The sequence below is a fragment of the Dacryopinax primogenitus genome (genome assembly GCF_000292625.1).
Source record: "Dacryopinax primogenitus strain DJM-731 SS1 chromosome Unknown DACRYscaffold_13, whole genome shotgun sequence".
NCBI lineage: Eukaryota > Fungi > Basidiomycota > Dacrymycetes > Dacrymycetales > Dacrymycetaceae > Dacryopinax > Dacryopinax primogenitus.
In genome coordinates, this window is record NW_024467210.1 from 150206 (window position 1) to 174236 (window position 24031).

Genomic DNA, 24031 nt, shown 5'->3' on the forward strand with positions numbered 1-24031 from the left:
CCACGGCCTTCTGCTTCAGCTGGTTGAGAGTATATACATTGTACACGTCCAGAGGAACGGCTAACTGTCGCCCGAATTTATCTTCACCGTATATACAGGTGACGTTGACCATTATGTATGCGTACAAGGTGGTCGTCTGTCAAGTCGATACTGTAGGCACCAAGTTATTTTTATAGGGACGGATGCAATTGTTCGCGGGACTTGGACTGACACGATGTACGCTTGAGCTCAGCATCAAACTCAGCACGGATTTCCATCTATAATTTCTGGTTACTTTTCAAAAAAGAAGCGCTTCACACCCAACTATTGTCATTGTATACCGTTGGCTGCTACGATTCTCGTCTGAGTGTTCTTCGTGGCTATGAATCTTTCGCGAGCGGCGCCTAAGAAGGGTTAGAGGTCCCGTTGTAGAGACGTGAAAGTCAGACTGACATCGACTTAGGCGAAAACTTCGAGCTTCGCAGCGACTTAAACAGCGAGTACCGCGACCGACGAAAGGATGCCATCAAGCGTGTCATCGCCAACATGACCGTCGGGAAGGACGTCAGCGGGCTCTTCCCAGACGTCTTGAAGAACATGCAGACGGACGATCTGGAGCAAAAGAAGCTGGTCTACCTCTACCTGATGAACTACGCCAAAACGCAACCGGAACTCGTTATTCTCGCTGTCAACACGTTTGTAAAGGTGCGTCCCATCTCCGAACCCATAGATCATGCAGCTGACGTGGAGGGTAGGATGCTGACGATCCGAATCCGCTCGTACGCGCTCTCGCGATTCGTACGATGGGTATGTTGCGCGCAGAGAAGATCATCGATTACTTGAGCGACCCACTGCAGAAGTGCTTGCGAGATGAAAATCCTTACGTACGGAAGACGGCGTGTCTATGCGTTGCGAAGCTGTACGATCTGAAGCCTGAACTCGCTATCGACAATGGTTTCATTGGCCAACTTCAGGAAATGGTCTCTGACAGCAACCCTATGGTCGTTGCCAATGCCATTACCGCATTGACCGATATCCATGCGACTGCCGTCCTCAACGCAACCGAGTCTTCACCCGCGCCATTACAGGCAAACTTCATTATTACCCCACAAGTCCTAGGCAAACTCTTGATTGCTTTGGGCGAATCCTCTGAGTGGGGCCGGGTGGCCCTTCTCACCTGCCTAGCTCGATACAAGGCCGTCGACGAGAAGGAGTCGGAACACATTTGTGAACGGGTATTACCTCAGTTCCAACATGTCAATGGGAGCGTGGTATTAGCCGCTGTTAAGGTGAGCCGTCCAATCAATCGACAGTGATGCTTCGCGCTAATATAGTTGCATTCCAGGTGATGATGGTTCATATGAGGCATCTCACTCGCGAGGATCTCGTTAAGCAGATCATCAAGAAGATGGCCCCTCCGCTCGTCACTCTGGTCTCTTCTGCTCCGGAAACGCAATGGGTCGCTCTCCGGAATATCAACCTTCTCCTTCAAAAACGACCCGATATTCTTCAGAACGAAATGCGTGTCTTTTTTTGCAAGTACAACGACCCGCCATATGTGAAGCTCGAGAAGTTAGACATCATGATTCGTCTTGCCCAAGAAAAGAACGTCGACACGTTGCTGAGCGAACTCAAGGAATACGCGTCGGAAGTCGATGTAGATTTCGTGAGGCGTGCTATCAAGGCGATTGGACAATGCGCTATAAAGATTGAGAGCTCGGCTGGCCGATGCGTACAGGTGTTGCTCGAGTTGATTAATACGCGTGTCAGTTACGTGGTGCAGGAAGCAGTGGTTGTCATGAAGGTATGCACAACAGACCGCCCGTCATTGAAAAGGCGATAGCTAAAAGTCATCCAGGACATTTTCCGGAAATATCCCCACAACTATGAGGGAGTCATCCCAACATTATGCGCAAACCTGGACGAACTGGATGAACCGGAAGCGAAGGCCTCGCTGATCTGGATCATCGGTGAGTATGCGGAGAAGATTGACAACGCGAGCGAACTTCTTGGCGTTTTTGTGGACAGCTTCTTGGAAGAGGCATACCAGGTGCAATTACAGACCTTGACTGCTGTGGTCAAGCTATACATGAAGAAGCCGGAGAGCGCCCAAGGTGTCGTCTCAAAGGTACTGGAAACAGCTACCAAGGACTGTGACAGCCCGGATGTTCGGGACCGTGCATATATCTACTGGCGCTTACTTTCCACTGACCCTAACGCGGCCAAGGTACACTTATTTCTACGCGAGTTTGTTGTTAGCTAAAGTGCCTTGTCAGGCTGTCATCTTGGCAACTCGACCACCGATTACTCTGGCACAGACAACAGTACCGCCTGTGATACTCGAGGAACTATTGGGTGAAATTGGCACGCTCGCGAGCGTGTACCACAAGCCAGCGGAAACTTTCGTCGGAAGGGGACGTGTGGGTGCGGACGCGGTTCATCGCAAGATCGAAGGGTTTGTCCACTCTATGACCATCACTGTCGCAGCTCTCATCTTTCTACAGTCAGGAAGACGAGGCAATCCGAGAAAAGGCATTGCAGACGCTTGTGGCTGGGCAACAGGCCGAAAATCTTCTCGATTTCGATGAGGCGGTCGCTGGTGAAGACCAGCCAACTGGCCTCGCCGCTACTACCGCTGCCGTCGTACAGTCCAGTGCTGGACATAAAGTACTCACCTCCGCAAACCCGTTGGATGATCTGGCATCTCTCTTTGGCTCAAGCAGTCTCGCTACTCCAACCCAAGCACCGGCCCCATCACCCATGTCACCGCCTGCATCCATGTTCCCCTCTGTTCCTTCTGCTGCGCCACTGTCCAATGGACCTGCGGTGCCGTCTAAGCCACAGGAGGATCTGCTTGGGTTATTCTAGATTCTTATTGTATTCGTGTCGCATAGTATTGTCGAGCAATGTCATTATATACCAACTGTTTTGCAGAACTTGGCCAACGTCGAAGTCGCGCGACGCGTAGACCCTGTCGAGGAGTGCGATGTCCTCCCGCCGTCCTGCTCAACCCAAACGACGACAATGCACCCATAACTAGACTGCTGGCATAATGCGTGAATACGACCCACTATCCTCCCCTGCACAGGCTTACCACAGAAGAGTATGTAGCCAGCCGGTCGCTTCTTCTTCCTCAACAACCGAGTCCGCCCTCCTCCAGCAGATCCGATCTCTTATCGGCTCGGCTTCGACGTCACCTCTCCCACACACTACGAGCACGAAGTCAGCACATTTTTTCTCATCTAATGAAAGCCTAACATGGTTCGACCGCACGGTGTTGTACTATGATGGCGTTACTCTGCTGCGTCAGTGGAACTTTGCTCATGAAGGAGATGAGGGAGCTGTCAGGCACGCGTGCTGGGTGTGGTTTCCTATACCTGCATCGGCCCGTGCAGAGCAAGATGCGGTGCCTGTATCTGGGTCATCTTTAAAGGGCAAAGAAAAGGAGAACGGGCCGACGTTCGGCGCTTTTCACCAAACGATGTTCGGTCACCACCCCCGCGAGCACAGCGGAGCTACGTCAGTCGCTGGGCAACAAGCCTGGAGAAATATCACGCTGCAGCGGGGTGTCTGCATATTCTTGCGGGACGTCTGCCGAATATTCTTCGCATCCGGAGACGAATATACCGTGAATCTCCCGTTTACGGTTAATTCGGCCTCGCCTCTCTACCCATCCGGCTTAATCGTACAACGCGAGGTCGACATCGCCGATATACAAGATGCGGACCGCCTTCCTACGCTATACAGCCTCTCCCATCCTTTCGACGAGCTTCGGCCAATACCTATCGCCCCGTCCGTCACAGGTTATATATTTTACGGACGATATCTCTTCTCGGAAGACCTGTGGCGAATAAGCGCCGGCCCTCCACCATCGATGGGAGGGATCCCCGACACCTCTCCTGCGCTACCTGCGGACGAAGTCATCTTGTGGGTAGCAGATCGGATCACCATTCCAGATCCAATAGCCATAAGTTACAACCGTGCGAAGGGCCAGCTCTCCATATGGCTCATCCTTTCCATCGCAAACGGCCATGATGGGTCGAGTGGTAAAGCCCCCCCTGTTGAATCTCAAGAACCACCAAAACAAACGATAGATCGTCGAAAATCGAAGAAAGGACTGGGAGGTCCGCTTGGGCCGGGCGACCGTGATCGACGAGTTTCAGCCATCCGACCCTCGACCGCTGCAGAGGGCAAGAATGCGATGCGCATCTTCAGCACCTCTACCGCACCTGTTGACGCAAAGACCGTTCAAGCTGCTGCTGCGGCCACTGCCGCGGGACAAAAACCGGGAAGCCAGTATTCGCAGATTCGACAACAGCAAGATCCTTTCAGTACTTTGCCTTCATCGAGTTCGCTTTCCCAGTCTCAGTCAATGATCCCAGAACAGGAAAAGATCCAGCCGCAATGTTTGCTGACTCGCCTTCTCTCTGTCGATGGCTTGCAGTGCACTGAGTGAGTTTCTATCCCGTGTACCTTCCTCCGGTGTGCTGACCGCTTCTGTCTAGTCTATCACAAATCAGTATCCATGTATTCGATATGCGAGATACGCACAGTCTACTTGCAATCCGATTTCCAACACACGAGGTCTTGTTATACGAGCTGCAACGACACGCCGAGAATCTCAGCGTGACAAGAAAGGGGAGCATGTCTGCGCTCTCCATGTCATCTTTGAATGCATTAAGAGAAGACATAACCGATCTCGTTCTTGTCCGCGAAGATGGCTCCGTTCGAATTATGATGACTAACGAGGCCTTCTTGGATTTCCGGATATTCCGAAGCATGGAAGGTGATCAAATATCTTACGGGCTAAGACTCGTGGATCACGAAAACATGTGGGAAGCGGACGAAATCCACGCCTTGAAAGTCGAGGATCCATGTGGCAGCGCCCTCACGTTCACGCTAGAGGACAGTCAGAAGATTGTACTGGACATGGATTTGACGCCCAACTCTCCACTTGCAAAATCCTGCCTGCAAGGGGTATGTTTCGCTCTGCCTCCTCAGGAGTCGTTCCACCTCATCCGGAATTGGCTCAAAAGTAGAAGTCTTCTAGTACATGGAGCCGACGATTTTGAATGCCTCTGTAATGTGCTCATCGACGCCTACCTGCCTGGGAATGAAGCGTACTGCCAAAAAGCAGAACGTTCTCCTCAGCGGTCATCGTGGGACCAACTTAACGACACTATTACGTTTGATATCATGATTCATGATCCTTCTCTTCAGAGCCTTCGTCATTGTGCCCCAACAAGCATCCGATACCCCACAACAACTGCGATACCCTCACCTTCTCCGTACATTGCTCCCATTCTCATGGCGTTGCACCTGCTAGCCGAAGACTACAAGGCATATTTAACCAAATTTGATGAGCTCAAGCGACTTGTGACATTGGTCGTCCGTTTTGCATGCATAGCACAGAAGGAATGGGCGCAGTATTGGTTGCGAGAATGCCCGTCAGCTGTCGACGCTATATGCCTCACAGGAGAGGGTAAGCAAGACTCCTTCTCATGCGGTAACATTCTAGTCTTACTTTGTCTATTAGCTCTTCAGTCAGCGACGCTGGACGTCAGGTTAGATTTTCCACCTCCGGACTTGATGGCATATCTTGGCGCGTACTTCACCCAAGAATCAAAGCAACGATATTTCATCCTACCTCATCTCGGCAAGTTCTTCGGACTGAACGTGTCGAATATCTTGGGTGTCACAGACCCGTGCCGGAGATCATCGATACTATTAGAGATTTCCTCAGCACTCCGAAGCGCTCAAGACGGCGCGTTGCACGTCTCACAAGCCGTGCAACTTATGTGTGTATACGGCCTTACAGCCGAGCAATTGAATACACTGCCAATCAGCATGGCCCTACCACTTTGGGAAGCCTTACGCAAAACTCGCTACCGGCCGCCGAGCTCTGCACCGCGCCGTTTCTATTCGTTGTGTGGACGAGACGACTTAGCGCTCACTATTTTCGGTACCGATAGAACTCTCAACGTGACGGAAAGCTACAAGCAGCGCAATGAGGTGTGTTATTCTACCATTCTCTCTATCGGAGCTAATCTAATTACGCAGATGGATCATGAGGCTCAGACCAGCATTGCTAAATTGTATGGGGAGGCTTACGTTAGCCTGGCAGGTCGTGCGAAAGAAGAGACAACCGGCGTTGGCGACCCCCGTGTGCGGCACTTCACCGACATCCGTTTCCCTGAAGATTATCGCTTGCGTGAAGTGGAAACAATGTTGCGCTCCTCAAGGACATGCGTTATTCGTGTACAGGACCGACCTGATACCAGCGACCACGATCTTGCAAATGAACATCAGATGCTCATTATGCGTATCGCTGAACGGACGCTCTCGCTCCCACTTGGCAGAGCCGCATTGACATTTGCCACTGTTCCAACGGCACAGGCTGATAGCTACACTTTACCACCTCTGGAGTTTGCCGTCAAAATACTTCCCCAGGGAAGTGTGCTCAATCTGGATGGAGCCAGGCTTACGGACGAAGTTCGCTATTGGACGGAGTTCAACAACGCGGTGGCTGCGGCCTTGCGCATAGCGCCGGCAACTAAAGGCGTCGACTACTCCTGGATTATCCTCCTCAGCAAGCCACCCGAATTATCATCAAAGCACGCGGGATTCATCTACGGTCTAGGCTTGACCGGGCATCTGCGCTCTATGCTTCCTTTCCAAGCCTTTGGTTACCTGGCTCCGAAGCACAATTTCACGACAATGGCAGTGCTGCTAGGACTCGCAGCTGCACACTGTGGCACTGGCAACGAAACGATAACCCAAATGATCTCCGTGCACACGCCTGCTCTTCTGCCCCCGAATTCAGCCGAACTAAATATCCCTGTACTTACGCAAACCGCAGGCCTCATGGGCTTGGGTCTTTTGTACATGGGCACTAGGAATCGGAAAATGGCGAGAGTGGCATTGAGGGAGATCTCAAGGAAGGATTTGGTCAAGCCAGGACAAACAGATGAGCATCGGGAATCTTATGCACTATCGGCAGGATTTGCATTTGGCTTTATTATGGTGGGGAAGGGTGCGCAGTCGAATCCAGCAGATATGGCTATGGTGCAACAACTTCAGCACCTGATCCATGGAGAATGTCCCTCGATCGATGTGTTCAAATATCAGAAACCGAACTTCGATGTCACCGTTACTGCACCCGCTGCCATCGTCGCGTTGATGCTCATGTACATGCGCACCGAAAGGCAGGACATTGCAGATTTGCTTCGGCCTCCAAAGACAAGAGAGGAGCTGACGCACTATGCGCCATATCTCATCATGTTCCGAACCATTGCCCGGTCTGTGATTATGTGGAATTCGATATCCCTGAAACTGGAGTGGCTTCATGCAAACCTTCCCGACTTCATCTCTCGTCTTCTCAAATCAGGTCCGAGTGCCGGGCAGGTCCTCGCCCATTTAGACGATGCGAGCAGTTTCGCCTACATGTATACGATCGCGGGCCTTTGTTTTGGAATCGGCTTGCGATACGCCGGATCCGCTGAGCCCGAAGCTCTTACCCGTTTGTCAATGCTCCACGATGCCGCAAATAAAGCCATGGCGTTGTCCGTGACGGGATATGATCAGCGTATCAAACGATTCGCTTACAAGGAATGCGTTGGAACCATTCAGCTTGCTATGGCTATGGTTGCTGCCGGCACGGGCGAATTAAGCATATTCCAGCGCCTTCGCATTGCACACGGACAATATAACAACGTTCGTTATGGGACCCATGTTGCCACTCACTTATCGTTGGGACTTCTCTTCTTGGGTAATGGTCGTTATACCCTCGGGAACTCCAACGCCGCCATCGCCTGTCTACTCGCTGCTTTGTATCCTCGATTCCCAAATAATGCGGCAGATAATCGTGCACACCCACAGATACTGCGTCACCTGTGGGTTCTAGCTGCAGAGCCACGCTGCCTGATGACTCGAGATGTGGATACTGGAAGGATTGTGGGGCTTCCCGTTCGATTGCGAAAGCGAGAAGGCAATGTCGATAGTGTCATGCGAATGATGGCCCCGAGTCTTCTACCCGAGATAGAGAAGATCATCACACTGGAAGTTGACAGCCCTCGATATTCTCCCCTAAACCTCGACATTATGCACAATGCCCGCCATCGTGCCGGCATGATACGAGATCAAACGATGTGGGTGAAACGTCAACCTGGCTTTCTCACGTATGAGGAGGACATACGCGGGACAAGGAATATCAATTTGCACACGAATGTGGCTTATCTGGATACTCTACCATTGGACTACCCGTCGGAGCTTCCTCTGGACACCGAAGTGACGGAGCATCTTTTCAGCTTCATCGAGTCATCAGCACATGGTCTCCGCACAGTCGCATTCGCGAAATACTTCTGTCGACAGATCGGTACCTTACCGAGGGAAAACTCTCTCTTTGCTTTCTCGCATGCTGCATTAGTCGAGTGCCTTGCACTGGACAAGCTCAATATGTTGCACACATATTTAGCGGTCTTCTTATCTCGATACAAGCATCCCGGAGACAGTGTGGATACAATCACGATGCTCAGAAGTCTGAGAATAGCAGCGACCTTTTACGAAACCCAGTTTTCCCGCTTCACGGTCGAGGGCATGAGCGTTAACCGCTGCGTCACGCTCAGACCCAGCTTGATCCAGTCTGCGTTACACGAAGCCGAGAAGAAGGCCGATGCCCTTAGTATGGACCCTAGGTTTCGGGCAGTGCTCCGAGGGTACATCCGCGGAGAGGGCCTTACACCACAAGGCCCAAGCGTTGACGATCCAGAGCCAATCGCCGATGTGAGTATGCAACCTGAGGATGGAGACGAGGGCGAAATGGATCCGGTCGTGTTGGCGCGGGACCTTGCCTTCTTCCTCGCAGTATATAACTTTCCCAGTCTGCAGGTTATGCTGCAAGCTCGGGGACGTGGAAGAGCAGCGGCGCAGGTCATGCAATCGTCCTACCCCGAGGCAGCATCCCAGTTCCCGTCCTGGCTCGCGCTGATGTTACTCAAAGGAAACGCTCGAATGAATGGGTACAGACAGCTTCCGAGCGAGAGGATCACGACGCGAGCGGTGGAGGAGGTCATTAAAGCGTGGACTCGATAGGCTTTCAGGACTTTCATTCGGTGATAATGCAAGAGAGCGCGTCTATGTATCTACAAAAGCGACAACGACGATGTCCCATAGGGTTGTGAAATGGCGGCGGTGATACATGTGGGCAGGGCTAGACAGCTAGCCCGGCTTATTACATAGTTGTTTTGGTTGTTTACTTATTGCTGGCATTAACCTTGCGCCTGGTGGCGACGGCCTGGTTACTCATGAGCACCCGCATGATCGAATACGATGCAGTCTCGCTCACCTCGTTCAGCTTGTCAAGCATGGTGATCGTCGTCTCCCAGTCGACACAACCGTCGGTAATGGAGACACCGTACTTGAGCCCCTTGGGCCCTTCGGGGGGTACATCCTGCTTGCCAGCACACAGGTTGCTCTCGATCATCGCACCGACGAGGTTCATGTCGCCGGCACGGAGTTGTTCACAGATGCTCTCGGTAACAATTGGCTGGCGGCGGTAGTCCTTCGAGGAGTTTCCGTCTGTTCTTTGCGTTAGCACTTCATTTCCGACGCCTCGTGGTGCAAGGAAAGCAACTCACGAGAACAATCGACCATAATCGCTGGGTGGAATCCAGGGCGGGCCTTGATGACTGAAGCGGTGGCTTTCTTAACGAACTCTTGCTCGTAATTCGGGCCCGTATTGCTGCCACGGAGGATGATATGCACGTCCTGATTCCCCTTGGTCTTTACGATGGCAGCAAGACCCTGCTCCGTGACGCCCATAAAGGCGTGCGGGTGGTTCGCACTCTTCATCGCATCCACAGCGATGGTCATGCTCCCATCCGTGCCGTTCTTGAACCCGATCGGGAAGGAGACGCCGCTCGCGAGCTCCCGATGAAGCTGGCTCTCAGTCGTGCGCGCCCCGATCGCACCCCAGGAAATACAGTCCCCGATGTACTGTGGGGAGATGGTGTCGAGCAGCTCGGAGCCGACGGGAACGCCGAGGGCGGAGATGTCGGCCAGCAGCTGACGGGCGATTCTGATTCCTTTGTTGATCTGGTAGGTCCCGTCAATGTTCGGATCGTTGATGAGGCCTTTCCATCCGACTGTGGAGGATCAGATCAGCATCCAACCCGGGGATCCGAGGAGAACAAAGGGGGCACACCGGTCGTGCGGGGTTTCTCAAAGTACGCGCGCATGATGATGAGCAGGTTATCCCAAGTGTGCAAGCGGCTTTTGAGCTTCTTGGCATACTCCATCGCGCTCTCGGGGTTGTGGATCGAGCATGGACCGACGATGACTAGGAGACGGTCGTCGGAGCCTTGGATGACTTGTGCGGCTTCCCAGCGACCGCGGGCGATGGTGGCTTGAGAAGAACGAGAGAGAGGGATCTCGTGCTTCAGCAGAGCGGGTTGTACGAGAGGGTCGTACTAAGTATTCCATAGATGTAGGATATTACAATGTTTAAGTGATGAGAAATGGATGAGATTGCAATGAATGCAGAGTAGGGGTTTATTGTTAGTGACGGGGCCAAAATTTTGATGAAAGGGTACTCACGCCCAAGATGCGACGGTCGACGATCCACTTATCAACAGTGTCGTAGTCGGAGACAGGCATTGTGTTATTATTAATTATAGCGGTGATGGTGGTGGTACAAGATGAGAGATGGTGGTGGTGGTAAGTGAAGAAGAGAGCGACACTGGAGAGAGTGTGCTACGGGTGATTGATGTCGTGAAGGGACAAATGGGCACGTTCGAGAGGGGAATCTCGAGTTGGCCGAGTCAGAGACGGTAAGGCGACCCTGGAGTGTACAGCGGTTGTGGGGAATTATTTTCAGTACAATTTCAATACTATTTATACTATTTTATTTCATTCTACTTACTTCTTTATCACCGTCTGTCATGTGCTTAAACAATATCAAAGAACGCACAGGCCCATCCATCTGTTGAGAATTCCGTGTCAATTGACATGCACGGGTGACTGTTGCTGTTGTGTGGCCATTTGCTCTTCCTTCTCTCCTCTCTGCTCAATCCTTTCTCCCGACCATCATCAACAAGTCAATTCTTCCATATAATTTCCCTTCTCTCTCATACATATTCGCTCAGTATACATTCTCTTCTCTAACTTGGATATCACACTCTCACGAAGCAACACAAGAAAGAAGTACAATGTCGAGCTCACAATCTCGCGCATCATCCTACCGTACGCATTTGCCCTTCACTCTGCAAACAATCTCATATTTCCATCTTATTCCTACATACAGCCTCGATTGTACGTACCGTCCGTACAACACTCACACCCACGCCCGGTAAGCACCCGTTCCATTCCCAGAATCAGTGACAGCCCCAACGGCTGCATCGCATTGCGTGCACCTTGGCGCCCCTCGTTCGTATTACTCACCGCTCCAACAGGCTTCGTGGTAAAGACAATGGTCCTCCGTGCGGTGCAGTATGCGATTTCGCAGCCCAATACCGGGAAAACAGAGATCATCGACGTACCAGCTGGGAGGAAGACGTTCATCAACGTGTGCTGGGACGAGCATATTCCGCCACCTGCCGACGTGCCCGAAAGCACCAAGCAGCGCGCCATGCAGGGGGAAGAGAATACCTGGGGTGTGCCACACGTTGTCGGCGATGGCCGGACGGACGAGGACAGAGGTGCGTCCACCATATTTCCCTCTATCCTCCTTCCATTTCCCCTCAGCGGACCGAACCGCACCCGCAGCCGGCCATCCAGCTCTCGTCTTCGACACGATCTTTCACCCGTCGCTCTCCGCGCGCGCGAAATCCGACCTAGTCTTCCGCGAATTCATAAAGCGTGAGTGGGCATTCATATTCCACCCTTCAGAACCTAGGGGCATGGACACGTCGACCGTTGTTTTCATTTTCCATGTGTTCTGAGATGCCTGTGAAAGCCCTCTTAATCACCTATCTGATACGTGGACTGCAGAGATCGCTATCGGCAGCGTCGAGGACAAATCAGGCCTTTCCCTTTCCCGAGGTATGCTCCTCGGACCTCCGCACCTAGCGATTTTACTCACCCCTTGCTTCCTCTTCTCCCCACCGCCGTCGTTCCATTCCTCTTGGCACCGTGCATCTGCATCTGTAACCGACCTGTACCCACGTCGCAGAGGCGTCCATCCCCAAGCTCGCTAGCAAAGGCGTGCTTCTCCCGCGTACAGCGATCGTCCCTGTGCCCGTCCCAAAGCGCTCGATCGAAGTACTCTCCGACACGCCTGACACGCCTTTTCTCGCGGTAGATCCCTCCTCGTCCAGCTCCACGCTCCCGGGCCCTGCATCTACCGCCCTTACCGCTGTTACAGGGGGAGCAGACGCAGACGACAGCGAGAAGCAGGTGCCCAGTTGGCGCTGGGAAGAGGCAGATAACGGTATGGGCGTGCGCATCGTCGTGAGCCTTCCTAGCTTGGCAAGTCTTCCCTCCTTTTCTCTCCTTTCTCTTCCTCTTCCCGCATCGTCCCTGCAAGTCTAACGTGCTCTTACCCTCTTTCTTGCGCCTATGACGCACCTGTGCCCCTACGCTCCGTACAATCTCCCTCGCTTACCGTTCGCCTGTGCTGCGCTTGGCACTTCTCTTCCCTCACTGACCCATCTTCCTACGTGCCTTCCTTACTAACCAACGAACAACAGACTCGCGCCCAACACCCGAAAACGACCCTCGACCTCGAGCCTCGCCGGCTTATCCTTTCCTCTCCAGCATTCGCCACGCTCGATACTTCTCTCAGCACGCTTCCGCGGGATCTGGACGTGCACGGCGCGCACGCAGAATACAACCTTCTGGAGCACGAGCTGGTGCTCAACGCTACCTGGGCGTGAGACCGGCAGGAGCCGCAGCAGGGGTTGGAACAGTGTCATGAGCAGGAGGCAGATGCAGACAGCCCAACAGGTAGGAGAGGAGCGTGAGCATGATCCTCTCCCGCTTCGCTGATGAGCTGGGACACATGAATATCTGGCGCCACATCGTATCACGCTTCGCGATTTCCCCCTGCCCACTCAGTCTATCGCCCACGGTCAGTTCTCACACTTTTCGCTTGGCGGCCCTCATGCCTGCCAGATTCATGAGCACCTGCGCCCGTGTCTCTGCTGGAAAAGAACTCATCATCCCCAATCAACATCACATTGCTATCACACATATATCGTTATCACGCCTGGCATCCCTGGCCGTTGCGATTGCTCTCCTTCCTGATTCTTGACCTGTCGGCTCTTCAACCGTGATTCATATTTGTACCAGTATCACTGTTTTCCCCTGTCCTGTTGAATAAGAAGCTCACCCGTGCGCACGAATGACTTGGTTGTATCAGAAACTTCCTAAATCGGGCTGCGGCTTCTGCCTGCTATCTCTTCATGAAGAGAAGAGCCCTTGCTGGCCCACTGTTTTCAGGAACCTAGAATCTGACCGCACAGCCATCCGTTTGAACAAACACAAGGTTCGGCCCCACGACCGTCGGCACATAGATGGCGCACAAATAACAATTGGAGCTCAGCTGTAGAGGCTATAAACGTGTGTTGGCACCTCCCTTCTGTGGTATGATGCCAATAAGAATAAGATGAACTGCATAAAGCAAAGATAATGAGACAGCTTCCGTGAATAGTAATAGATACAGCAGGGGACACCGTCCATCTGATAAAGACTCCGAACGCTTCTGCGGCAGGGGTCTTCTTCTTCGTAAAATCTCGCATCGTCGCGATCCCTCGTCGCCGTTCCCGCATGAGATCCAAAATATTCACAAGCAACGGACGGCAGCTGATGCGCCCACGTCATCGATGTGCGTCGACTGCGTAGCTGCTGACTAGTTCACCCTAGCTTGCCAAGGAGCGCGTATCCTACACCAGAGGGCCCGAAGTTCTGTAACTTGTTAGAGCTCCAGAGAACACGCATGGCTCGGGATTGGAACTGACCTTCGCGTAGCAAGCGCGACAGAAGGGCGTACCGTCCCTCTCCGTAAGCTTGGTCGAGTCGAGCTGTGTCGAGCAGCTTTCACATCGCAGGCAGCTCTTGTGCCACTTCTTTCCTGCAGCAACAACCTGAGAACAGGATCAGATCTTGCCATTTCCACAAACCCTGTCGTAAGGTTACGTTACTCACCTGCTCAGCAAAGTATACTGCCTTGCCACACCGAGGGCACTCCACCCTTACACCACCAAATCTGGCCGGCGATCCAGGTGTGCTGCTGCCTGTGCCACTCGGGAAGAGCGGCTTCGAAGCAGGCGGTGGTAGGTGCGGGAAGCTGGATGTGCCGGTGCGGCCTGGGCTCATAGGTATGGGTCGACGTGGTGTAGTAGGGGGGGAAGTCGGCCGCACAGCCGGATCTGGCTTCGTTGGTGATTGAAGCCCGGCAGAAATCGGCGGACTTGGCGGACGGAAGGAGAGATCCCCTGTCAAAGTTGGATGCACCATCTTTGTCGGGGACGGTGGATCTCCCGTCCTAGAAGGTATCATAGGTAAAGGACGGGATCCTGCAGATTTGATAGGCTCGGGGGTATTCTCGGCACTGTCTATCGACGGCAGCGGATTGGCTGGATGAAACGCTCTACTCCTCGGAATTGGGGAAGAAGTGATTTGTGCGTCAAGCTCATCTTCCTCACTCACTCCACGAAATCGTGGGGTCCCCAGACGAGGGGATATGAGATCGGCTCGTGGGGACAACGTTGACTTTGGAGGGGAATCTGGAGTTCCATTGGGCGTCAAGTTGTTGTGCCGCAGATCTGAAGATTCGTGAATACGACAATGAATGAACTTTGGCCGAACGTACCTCTGGTGCCGAAGAGTCTCAGGTGACAGGGCTTGCAGTATGGCTGAGCGTATTGTCAGACGTGGTCACAAAGAGCGTGCGTATTACGTACTTCACGATCGTGCTCCACGAGTTGCAGGGAATCCAAGCGCTTGTTGCACTCGGTGCAGGTCAAGCAACGCTTGTGATAGATCTGAGGTACGACGTAAGATGATCTTCATCTCATAACGTCCGATCAAAATTACCTTTCGGCCGGGGCCCATTACCTGGCAAGCGGCAACACAGTGCATTGTCAGCTGAATAGGGAAGGCTTCGAGGAGGGTCATTACGTACTTGCTCCGCGGCGTAACAGGGCTTATTACAGCGCGCACAAAGCGTCGATGCTCCGAACATGATGAACGCTGAGACGAGCGACGGTCAGACCAGTGCAATTTGTTAGACGTTCTTCAGCAAGAAGGTGGAAGAGCAGAAGAGAGCACTGAGAGTTGAGCAAGTCGCGAAGGTCGGTCGGTCGCCGTCGTCGGAAGACAGGGGACGACGACTACGCCGTATCAAACGCGCGACGCGTGCTTCGCCGCCACATAGCGCCGTCGGACTCTCAATCGTTCTCTTCTTTCTTGACCATCATTTGTTGATTTATTGCCCTCTTTCCGGATCGCCTTCCAACCTGTGTCTGTAAATCTAATTACGAAGGAAGATAATGCACAAAATATCAGCTGCGTCTTCATGATTCGTTACATAATCTCGCTTACGCCAGCCGCGGCTGCTGGCACAAAGGATCGCGGTCGCCACACCCCGCCCCTCCTGCTACCTATGGTAATTGTCAACAGCCATCCAGTTGACAGTGACATGCCAACAACATCAGCTTGCTATGGCTCGCCCGCGGACTCTCTGTTTTCTTGCGTGGACCCTGGTGAGTACTGGGCAGGCACAAACACGGAGATTGCCGCAATCAGGCTCGGTCCACGGTCCGTACAGCGTAAATGGGTTATACTCAGGAACAACCAGTTTTCCAACAGGTTCTGAACTATACGGCCAAAAGAGGTAAGTGAGGAGGACAATTCCAGCGAGGACAGTGTACGTGCAAGGAGGGCTTCGACAAGATAATCGTATTCTAGCCGAGTACCGAGAAAGAACCGGTAACTTCGCTTCGACAATTTCTTCAAATGAGGTTCCGATACGACTATCTTAGACTTCTTGTGAGTGGTATCTCCTCGGACCAGAGCTAGCCAAGCTAATATGGGCCGAGCCCGATGTTCCCATCTTCCCGTGCGACGGCGCCACAAACACCAGTATGGACCAGATTGTGGCCGCACTTCGTTCCATCAAGTCTCAGGTGAACAATGAGAGATTAGGCCTTCAATTGGAATTTTTTTCATATCTGAAAAAGATGAGCATGGCACCATTGGACCAGCTGAATAACGTTCCAACCGGCAAACTCCCAGTTTGCCACTTCCGGCATGCAGAGGGCCCCGATGTGGTTGTACGACTCGATAGGGGGAACAACCTCTTTCCCTACTCTATCCCAAGATCCGAGAGCGATTCTGGTCCAACAACAGGTCACATTGACTGAACGAGGTAATCTTGCCAGAGACATTGTATCCCCACCACATTTCCCGCTCTAGTGTCCGCGGTGCAGACATATCCCCTCTTCGCAAGAAAGAGGCACTGGACAAGCTTTGGACGGTCGATGGCTATCTGTTATACAGCATGTGAGTTGAAATGCTGCCTGACAGTCGCTGGATTGACCTCCATCACAGGTGGCCAAACTTCAGACTCCGAGTCCACGCCCATATTATGGGACACACAACCGTCTAGAGGTTGCCAACAAGGTGTGGCCGTTTCTAACCATGAGTACTGACAGAAACGCTGCTTCGATCTCTCACTGCGAACGATAGTTGTAACCAAATCTGTGCCACAATTGACGGCGTAACCTGTAGCCTTGGCCCGGCGAGGCCCAATGAAGCGAACATAGAGAACGCCCGCAGAACAAGGGAAAAGATGGATTATCTTGATTGAATAGTACACTTGCGCATAAACAGGACGAACGCAGCCACGCAACCTACAGCCTGCTCTCGACAAAAGCATGTCCTTTCCAAAACACGCCCTTGCCAAACGCGGCCTCTAGAACGTCTTCCACCGTCTCGACATACACAAACTCAAGTTGCTTCCTCACTTCGGGAGCGACGTCCATCTCGACGTCTCTTCGGTTCCTGCCGGGCATGACGACTTTCTTGATTCCCGCCCTGTGTGCACCTAGCACTTTCTCCTTGATCCCTCCGACGGGGTCGACCTGCCCACGAAGGGTAAGCTCGCCGGTCATCGCGATGCTGGAAGGGACGACGCGGCCCGTGAGAAGAGAAACGAACGCGCAGACCATAGCGATCCCCGCACTGGGCCCGTCTTTGCGCGTCGCACCCGCTGGAAGATGCAGGTGGATATCGATCGAGTCGGGCTCTTTGAGTGGATCTTGCGAGGGAGAAGCCGTGATACCGAGCTCGAAAGCATGGGATTTGACCTAGAATTCATCACACCCATCAGCAACATACGTGGCAGAACTGAGAAACAGATACCAACCCAACTGAGCGCAATCTCCCCACTCTCTCTGATGACCTCGCCTAGGCTGCCGGTCAACCTGAGTTTACCATCTCCCGGCACCCGAACAGTCTCGACGCTCAGCAGGCCTCCCTCCCCTTCGCCGGTGTACACCATCCCCCACACAACCCCGACCTTCTCCGTGCGATCTAGCTCCGAATGGTCATCCTTTCCCAGGCCGAGGATTGTCTGCAGTTGTTCAGGTCTAACGACAGGGTCATAGGACTTCTTGTTTCCACCCTTGCTCTCCCCCTGATGAACCGGTACGCCAGACTCCGAAAGCTCCACCGCTTTCCACCTCACGACAGCCCCGATCTGTCTCTCCAAACCCCTGACGCCCGCTTCCCTCGTCCAACCCCTGACGACGGCTTTGACCGTCTCTTCCGGGACAACACATTCCTGGTCACTGAGCCCGTTCTGTGTGAGCTGCTTGGGCACCAGATACCGCTGGGCAATGTGCAGCTTCTCTGCGCCCGTGTACCCCGACAAACGGATGACTTCGCATCTGTCTAACAAAGGGGCGGAGATTCCGTCGAGTGTGTTGGCCGTAGCGAGCCAAGTGACTTGAGAGAGATCGAACGGGATCCCAAGGTAGTGGTCGACGAATTTTGCGTTCTGCTCCGGATCAAGAACTTCGAGTAACGCTGCTGCAGGGTCGCCCATCACCCCGCCTTTGCCGGCAAGCTTGTCGACTTCGTCCAGTAAAATGACGGCATCCCGACGCCCTGCCCTGCGCAGAGCTGAAATGATCATCCCTGGGCCGGAAGCGACGTATGTCCGCCTGTGGCCGCGGATGGACGCTTCGTCTCTGACACCACCGAGGGAGATGCGCTCGAAGGGACGGCGAAGGGCGCGAGCGAGTGAAGAGGCAATTGATGTCTTCCCCGTGCCTGGAGGGCCGACGAGTAGCAGGATGGGAGCTTTGATCGCTGTGGCCTTTGCGGGGGTAGCAGAGAGAGGTTCTGCCTGCGCATCCGGGGGAGAATTGGGTTGGGCAACGACTCTAGTCGAGGTTACGCTTGAATGAGACAGTGCCTTTAGTCGCAGCACCACAAGATACTCCATCAACCTTCTCTTGATTTTATCCAGCCCGTAATGTTCCTTCTCCAGTATTTCCCTTGCCTTTGAGACGAATTCCGGGTCAACCAGGGCGCTGTGTTCTGCTCCCTGTGCGGCGAGGTCTTCGACCGGCCAAGGCAGACTCGTCAGCCATTCAAGCTAGGCAGATCATGTCAGCTTGGCTGCAGGTAAAGCGATGAACATAAAAGGAGGGCAGACGCACATAGCCTCTAATAACGCCTGTCTCCACACTGCCAGGAGGAATCATTCTAAGCCTCCTCCATTCCCTCACTCCCGCTTTCCTCTCCTCGCTCCCTTTTACCAAAGCCTCAATTTGCCGCTTGATGTCGGCCAGTTCGTCTTCTCCCTGCACATCTTCGTCCAGCTCTGATTTCGGAGCCTCCTGTCCCGACGCGACAGAACGCGTGGAAGGAGAAGTGGGAGACGAAGTTCCCGAAGAGGACAGGGAAGCGAGCGCACGCGAGAGAGAAGCCAGTTGTTCTCGTATAGAGCTAGGATTCCGGATGATGGCATTCGACGTATCGGGCAGAGGCTTGGCGAGCAGCTTGGTAGAGAGAATAATGCGCTCAGGAATCGAAACGCACTCGAGGATCTCTGCATTGTATCAGTCGCCAGATTGCCATAGCACAAAGAACACCATCACGCACTCAGTGAATCCTCGTAGCTCATACCCACCGCGCCCATAAGTACGTCCACAGCCCAGCCTGCGCGTTCGACGCCCACACCAGCTACAATCTCTCCGAGCCTCGCCCATGCCCTTGCTGAACCCTCTTTCCCTTCCCTCCTCTCCGCATCCCTCTCCCTACCACTAACGACCCTGAGTGCCTTCTCCCTCCATTCCTCGAACTTTGCGGGGTCCACCGATTCTCCCGAAACACGGGGGAACTTGACCCTGTGCACGGGGAGGGGGTCCAGCGGTGTCTGAGGCGGATCGGGAAGATGCAGGCGAGAGATCCCTTGCAGAGTGAGGACGTCGACTTGGCCTGATCCGAGTGAGAGCCTTACGAGGCTAGCACTGACTCCTGTCGTGTGCAGCCTTCTCCCGTCCTCTACTCCCCATCCCAAGCCCAGGTCATCCCCTTCTCCCGCTGTGCCAGCAGGAGGAGGCACAGGCACTGCCGCTATGACGAGTGAACTGGGTAGACCTGCTGACTGAGAGTCGCGTAAGAGTTCGACGAGGGCTTGTGCGACCACATGCGGGATTGGGAGAGTGAGCCTTGCGTGGGGAAGGAGGAGAGGGGGGTAAGGAAGAGGGAGGACGTGGAGACGTGTGTGGTCCTGTGATTTATATAAGCCCATGCTAGATGTATGCGCTCTGTGTCGTGTCAGGGGAGAGAGTGAACGTTGGTCGTCGTCGATGAGAGAGTCGTCGATGAAAGACGTCACGGACGTCACACACTTCGTCACCGTTGAACGCTACGATCGCCGATGTCTCATCTCTCTCTTACCGAGCCAGTTTCACGTGCACAGGAGTTGCCACACGCTTCAAAGAGTGAACCAACCGGACCCTTCAGTCTCCCGGGTCCGAGGAACCGGCATAGCCACACACCAGAACGTCCCCTGAGCCGGAACGATGTTGCTTTTTACCCTTTTGGGCTTCCCGCACGGAAAAGCAAACCCTCTCGCTGCAAGTTGGGAAACAAAGCTCCCCTCCCCCGGCCGGGGAAATGATACATCACCCATCACCCATCTGCCGCCCGGCACCGACGCCACCTCCTTAGTCTCTCCCCTGGCACCTACCCTTACCATGCATCATCTCTGGGAGTTAGGTCGACGTAGGACCGTCGAACAGGTTCCGCGCCGCACGCTTCCCCTCGTGAACGTCTGGGGTTGCTAACTGATCTCGCGTCGGTGTTGTCCAAATTGACCCTTGGTAGCGCCGGCGTACCAAGGGAGTGATATCACCCGGGATCCAGAGCGGCAGCACGAGTCTGGCAGCGGCAACTTACGCGAAAGTTGCACCTCCGCCGATGAACGACCGGCCGAAGGAGCAATAGTTCCGATTCGCCGCAAACGCACAACCCAATCAGTCCAGTTCTTTTCCACTCCTCGTAGCTGGTACGATATTGGACGCCATTGTAAAACAGTCAAACAAGTTCTCACTCGCTCAGCATCGGGCTACCCACATCCTCCCTGCATGGACGGGTGCTATATCCAGCAACACTCTGCCGCCATATTCTGATCCCCACACCCCAACCGAGGAATGGGCGGTTTCCGGCCATTCCCACAAGCGCAACATGGTCGATGCGCGGTGCCGCTTTCCTCTGTGTGTCGTTGGACTGTAAAACTCTTGTACATCGGCTCGAAAGGTGCCCTGGTTCAAACCTTGTCAAGTCAACTTCTCTGCTTTCCGCCTTACTGCATCACTTGCACCGAACAGCTAAACCTGCACTCAGCGGCCATCTGTCACCGCCTCCACCAAGCATCTACGCAGACCAGCTCTTTCCAAAGTGCACCACCACAGTCCATCCGACTCCCCGACCTGCCCGATCCACACGTCTTTCCAGCTCAACCCACCCCTAACCACAAGTATCTCTCAACGCTCGATGCTCGCCCCGCCACTGACGTCACCCTCCTAAGCTGATGGCTGCGTACCAGATGTCCATACCGGATCACCCAGACCTCCCATCAGAGCGTCCCGACACCCGCTCTCTAAAAGGAGTGAACCAAACCTGTAGTGGGCTCCAGCTGCCACCTTCCTTCCCGACTCCCCTACCGATCCTGGAGAGGTAATGATGACTTGTTGCGCTGGTACGCCCTCATTCTCCCGTCTTGGCCATTCTGACAACCAAACAGATGCCCTTACACAGTAGTTTGCCACAGGCCTTTCCACAAGTGGCAACACCCCCACATCCTCATTCCCGTTCTCGCCGACACCTGCTTCCAATCGGGTAGACGATCGTGACCTACATGCTTCCAGTTCCAACCCTCTGGGTCCTCCTCACCTCCCTGCCACTTGCGGAGCGGGGTCATGTTCGGGCTTACCTCGCTATTCGATGGCCACTCTGGGGTGGATCATGCTCAGCTGCAGGATGATGCTGATATGCGGTGAAGGGTCACGCTGGCCGCCTTTATTGGTTGTGGCCGAGATCAGAGGGTATCATCCCCCCACCCGGCCTCGCAAGTACGACCGATCAGCGGCAGGAAACAGGACCGTCTGTCCTCCCAGGCTTCCACGCATGTATATTTAGATGACTGTCTTTTTTCCAGACAAAAGGGTAACAATACAGCAGGTAAGCGGGCCGTGGCCGTACATTCGTAATGCCCATCGAAGCCTTACCACACAGGGCCACATACCTCAGCGTACGTTTCCGGCCAAGTCACGACCCGGATCCCGTGGGGGCCCTCCACCCATGCGTGCGTGCGGAACATCATATCGCATCGCAGGACATTCCTAATCCTTCAGCGCATCAGGCCCCTTGTAGATGTACATTTCTTCCGTCGGCGGTTGGCCATCGTACATCGCCGCGAGGCGCTCGTCTAGCACATTGTAGGTTCAGTTCGGGTGCTAAAGGATCAGAAGAACGGGAAGACGCACATAGTTCGTCCTCTGGTATCTTTTCGAAGTACTTGAGCTCCCATCTAGTGCCCGCGGCAATCTCGTCTTTCCGCATCTGGCGCTGTGAGTTCTTCAAACCCGTCAGTCTCGCTATTTTGGCCGGGTTATGACGGGTGGAATTACCTCAATCTTGGTCTTCTCTCTGCTGGCAACATCATAATCTCCATTCTTAATGCCATCGGCAACCTTCTTCCATAGCCTGCGGCTCTCCCACTCTCCCTGCTCACTTTCCGGTTTCACACTGATCTCCTCCTTCGGTCCTCGGACATCGGTGAAGTAGGGTGTCCCGATCAGCTCGGGCTGGAAACCAGACGTCTTGCTATATGTGGATGTCTCGTGCCACGTCCCTTCCATGATGTGCGTGTGCTCGGAAGGTTGGGGGTGGTTCTCGGGTGGAAGGAGTGTTGCCTTGAAAGTATGGGGCTTACCGGAGAAATACCCCTTCCCCTTGTACTCGATCTGTGAACAGAATATGTCAGCATACATGGGTTTGTTTCGATGTGTATGATACGTACTGAGCTGAACCAGCCGTTGTCGCATTGAATGAAACTAGAATCACTGAGTTCTATGTACGGACTCCCGTACCAGATACCGTCGATCCTCAACCGAGGCAAGGTGATAAGATACTGCTCCTTCCCCTCTGGCAGTCCATGAATGGTCAAGACCGCGTGTCCAGTCTGCTTGACGATGATGCTTCCACTAGAGAAGCTTGTCTTCTGTCCGGAAAACCCAACCAGCTCGACACCGGCCTTGGCGTTGTACATACGGTACGCAGTCACCGGTGGATGATGAGAGACTTGCTCGACGGTGAGGGACGTCTTCCCCCGGGTGGATGTCTCGGGCCATTCGCCGAAGAAGAGTTCGCCAAGGACAGGGTTAAGTGGCCTGCGAACGGCATGAGTGAGGAAAGACAATACTCTGAACGCAATCCCATACTTCTTTTCAGACCCCATCTTCTCATTACGTGACGTATATTGCCCCTTGAGCGTCGCCTACCCAATATCGGCAACATACAAGCAGAGGATAAACAAGGACACGCACAATGAACCATTTCAATACTCGCACAGACCGATCCTCCTCGTCGACGCCGTCCGAGATAGACGAGAATAACTCAGGCCGCTCACCCCAGTATGCTTCAGCATCCGTCAGCCTGAAGGATACGTCTGTCAGCATACTGGAACGCACCTGGAAACTCGGTTAGAGATACTGGGGAGAGGATGAAGGGTGGTGCGGTGAGGCTCGAGAGATCTCCAGAGAAAGAGGCGACCCTATTGTGGAGCTTATGTAAGGATCCCTGGAGGACACGAGGAAAGGATTCACGTACTGCTTTACAAAAGATGTCCAGCTCGACTTCTTGTGTTTCAGAGGACAACGATGATGATGATGCGACTGATCAGCGTTGCGGTCTTGGTTCCTGACCCACAGACATCGTCCAGTGGGCGAGTGTAGGAAGGGGACTCACTTGGGCTGGAGGAACAGCGGCGTCTTCTGTCGGCTCTTGCTCTAACGGAGTTCCCGTTGGGGTGGATTCCTTCGACTTGCCGAAGACCATGATTCCGCGTGTGTATTGGCCCTTTCAGGGAAGACAATCAAAATGATAAGAGATATGAATAGTTCTAGTAGAATATAGCGTGTGGATATGACTAGACCGAAGCTGGATGGTCGAGAGAAGGACGAGGCAAGGGACAGGGCAGCGTGCTCAAAGGTGTGTTTGCCCCATGCCCGTATCTGGCTGACGTCAGAATCATTGTAAACACAGCCACAATCACTGCATTTTGGGCGACCCAAGCCATGATCGTCCACTTCTCTCGTTATTCATCATCCAATGTGCGCCGCTTTCGTAATTAGCTTGCTGCGATTTCATACCGGTTCATCATACCTCGTATTCAATTGTACTGGGGCACGACATCCCGAGGTTTCGTCCTCATTTTTACTAGTCTACTAATCAGCCCGGCTTTGTGCCGATCCCAATCCCGCACGCCACCAGTTCCGTTGGCCTTCTCGTTACCTCTATCAATATTAATTAATTCTAC

At 53.6% G+C, this 24031-nt stretch overlaps 7 protein-coding genes across 7 annotated transcripts; 3 read left to right on the top strand and 4 right to left on the bottom strand.

The window, feature by feature from the left end:
• The first annotated feature begins 287 nt into the window (after positions 1 to 287).
• DACRYDRAFT_81118 (Adaptor protein complex beta subunit) lies at positions 288 to 2892 on the top strand. Its single transcript, XM_040776494.1, has 7 exons — positions 288 to 392; positions 443 to 684; positions 735 to 1268; positions 1325 to 1783; positions 1838 to 2206; positions 2256 to 2434; positions 2484 to 2892. The coding sequence occupies exons 1-7, from the start codon at positions 362 to 364 to the stop codon at positions 2845 to 2847; spliced, it is 2178 nt and encodes a 725-aa protein (XP_040627098.1). The 5' UTR covers positions 288 to 361; the 3' UTR covers positions 2848 to 2892.
• A 2868-nt stretch (positions 2893 to 5760) lies between these two features.
• Positions 5761 to 7167, top strand: DACRYDRAFT_68431 (uncharacterized protein; the record flags this gene model as incomplete). Its single annotated transcript, XM_040775871.1, has 2 exons — positions 5761 to 5991; positions 6040 to 7167. Coding segments are annotated over exons 1-2 (1344 nt in total), but the record flags the coding sequence as incomplete, so codon positions are not given.
• A 226-nt stretch (positions 7168 to 7393) lies between these two features.
• Positions 7394 to 10684, bottom strand: DACRYDRAFT_95557 (3-deoxy-7-phosphoheptulonate synthase). Its single transcript, XM_040777302.1, has 5 exons — positions 10573 to 10684; positions 10181 to 10445; positions 9615 to 10121; positions 9323 to 9555; positions 7394 to 9271 (listed from the first exon to the last, which is right to left on the bottom strand). Exons 1-5 carry the CDS (start codon positions 10630 to 10632, stop codon positions 9230 to 9232), a joined length of 1107 nt encoding a protein of 368 aa, XP_040627100.1. The 5' UTR covers positions 10633 to 10684; the 3' UTR covers positions 7394 to 9229.
• A 759-nt stretch (positions 10685 to 11443) lies between these two features.
• Positions 11444 to 12848, top strand: DACRYDRAFT_108951 (uncharacterized protein; the record flags this gene model as incomplete). Its single annotated transcript, XM_040768772.1, has 5 exons — positions 11444 to 11672; positions 11719 to 11832; positions 11965 to 12015; positions 12146 to 12423; positions 12663 to 12848. The coding sequence occupies 5 exons, from the start codon at positions 11444 to 11446 to the stop codon at positions 12846 to 12848; spliced, it is 858 nt and encodes a 285-aa protein (XP_040627101.1).
• Positions 12849 to 13507: 659 nt separating this feature from the next.
• Positions 13508 to 15157, bottom strand: DACRYDRAFT_117269 (LIM-domain-containing protein; the record flags this gene model as incomplete). Its single annotated transcript, XM_040770348.1, has 7 exons — positions 13508 to 13878; positions 13932 to 14057; positions 14119 to 14738; positions 14786 to 14828; positions 14877 to 14957; positions 15010 to 15030; positions 15098 to 15157. 7 exons carry the CDS (start codon positions 15155 to 15157, stop codon positions 13828 to 13830), a joined length of 1002 nt encoding a protein of 333 aa, XP_040627102.1. The 3' UTR covers positions 13508 to 13827.
• Positions 15158 to 16764: 1607 nt separating this feature from the next.
• Positions 16765 to 19738, bottom strand: DACRYDRAFT_117270 (uncharacterized protein; the record flags this gene model as incomplete). The annotated part of the gene is made up of 4 exons (XM_040770349.1): positions 16765 to 17282; positions 17342 to 18577; positions 18642 to 19033; positions 19087 to 19738. 4 exons carry the CDS (start codon positions 19736 to 19738, stop codon positions 16827 to 16829), a joined length of 2736 nt encoding a protein of 911 aa, XP_040627103.1. The 3' UTR covers positions 16765 to 16826.
• A 1869-nt stretch (positions 19739 to 21607) lies between these two features.
• DACRYDRAFT_23188 (Oxysterol-binding protein) lies at positions 21608 to 23663 on the bottom strand. The gene is made up of 9 exons (XM_040773145.1): positions 23461 to 23663; positions 23323 to 23351; positions 23184 to 23266; positions 23040 to 23131; positions 22935 to 22990; positions 22514 to 22883; positions 22122 to 22457; positions 21978 to 22068; positions 21608 to 21919 (listed from the first exon to the last, which is right to left on the bottom strand). The coding sequence occupies exons 1-9, from the start codon at positions 23548 to 23550 to the stop codon at positions 21834 to 21836; spliced, it is 1233 nt and encodes a 410-aa protein (XP_040627104.1). The 5' UTR covers positions 23551 to 23663; the 3' UTR covers positions 21608 to 21833.
• Positions 23664 to 24031: the final 368 nt, after the last annotated feature.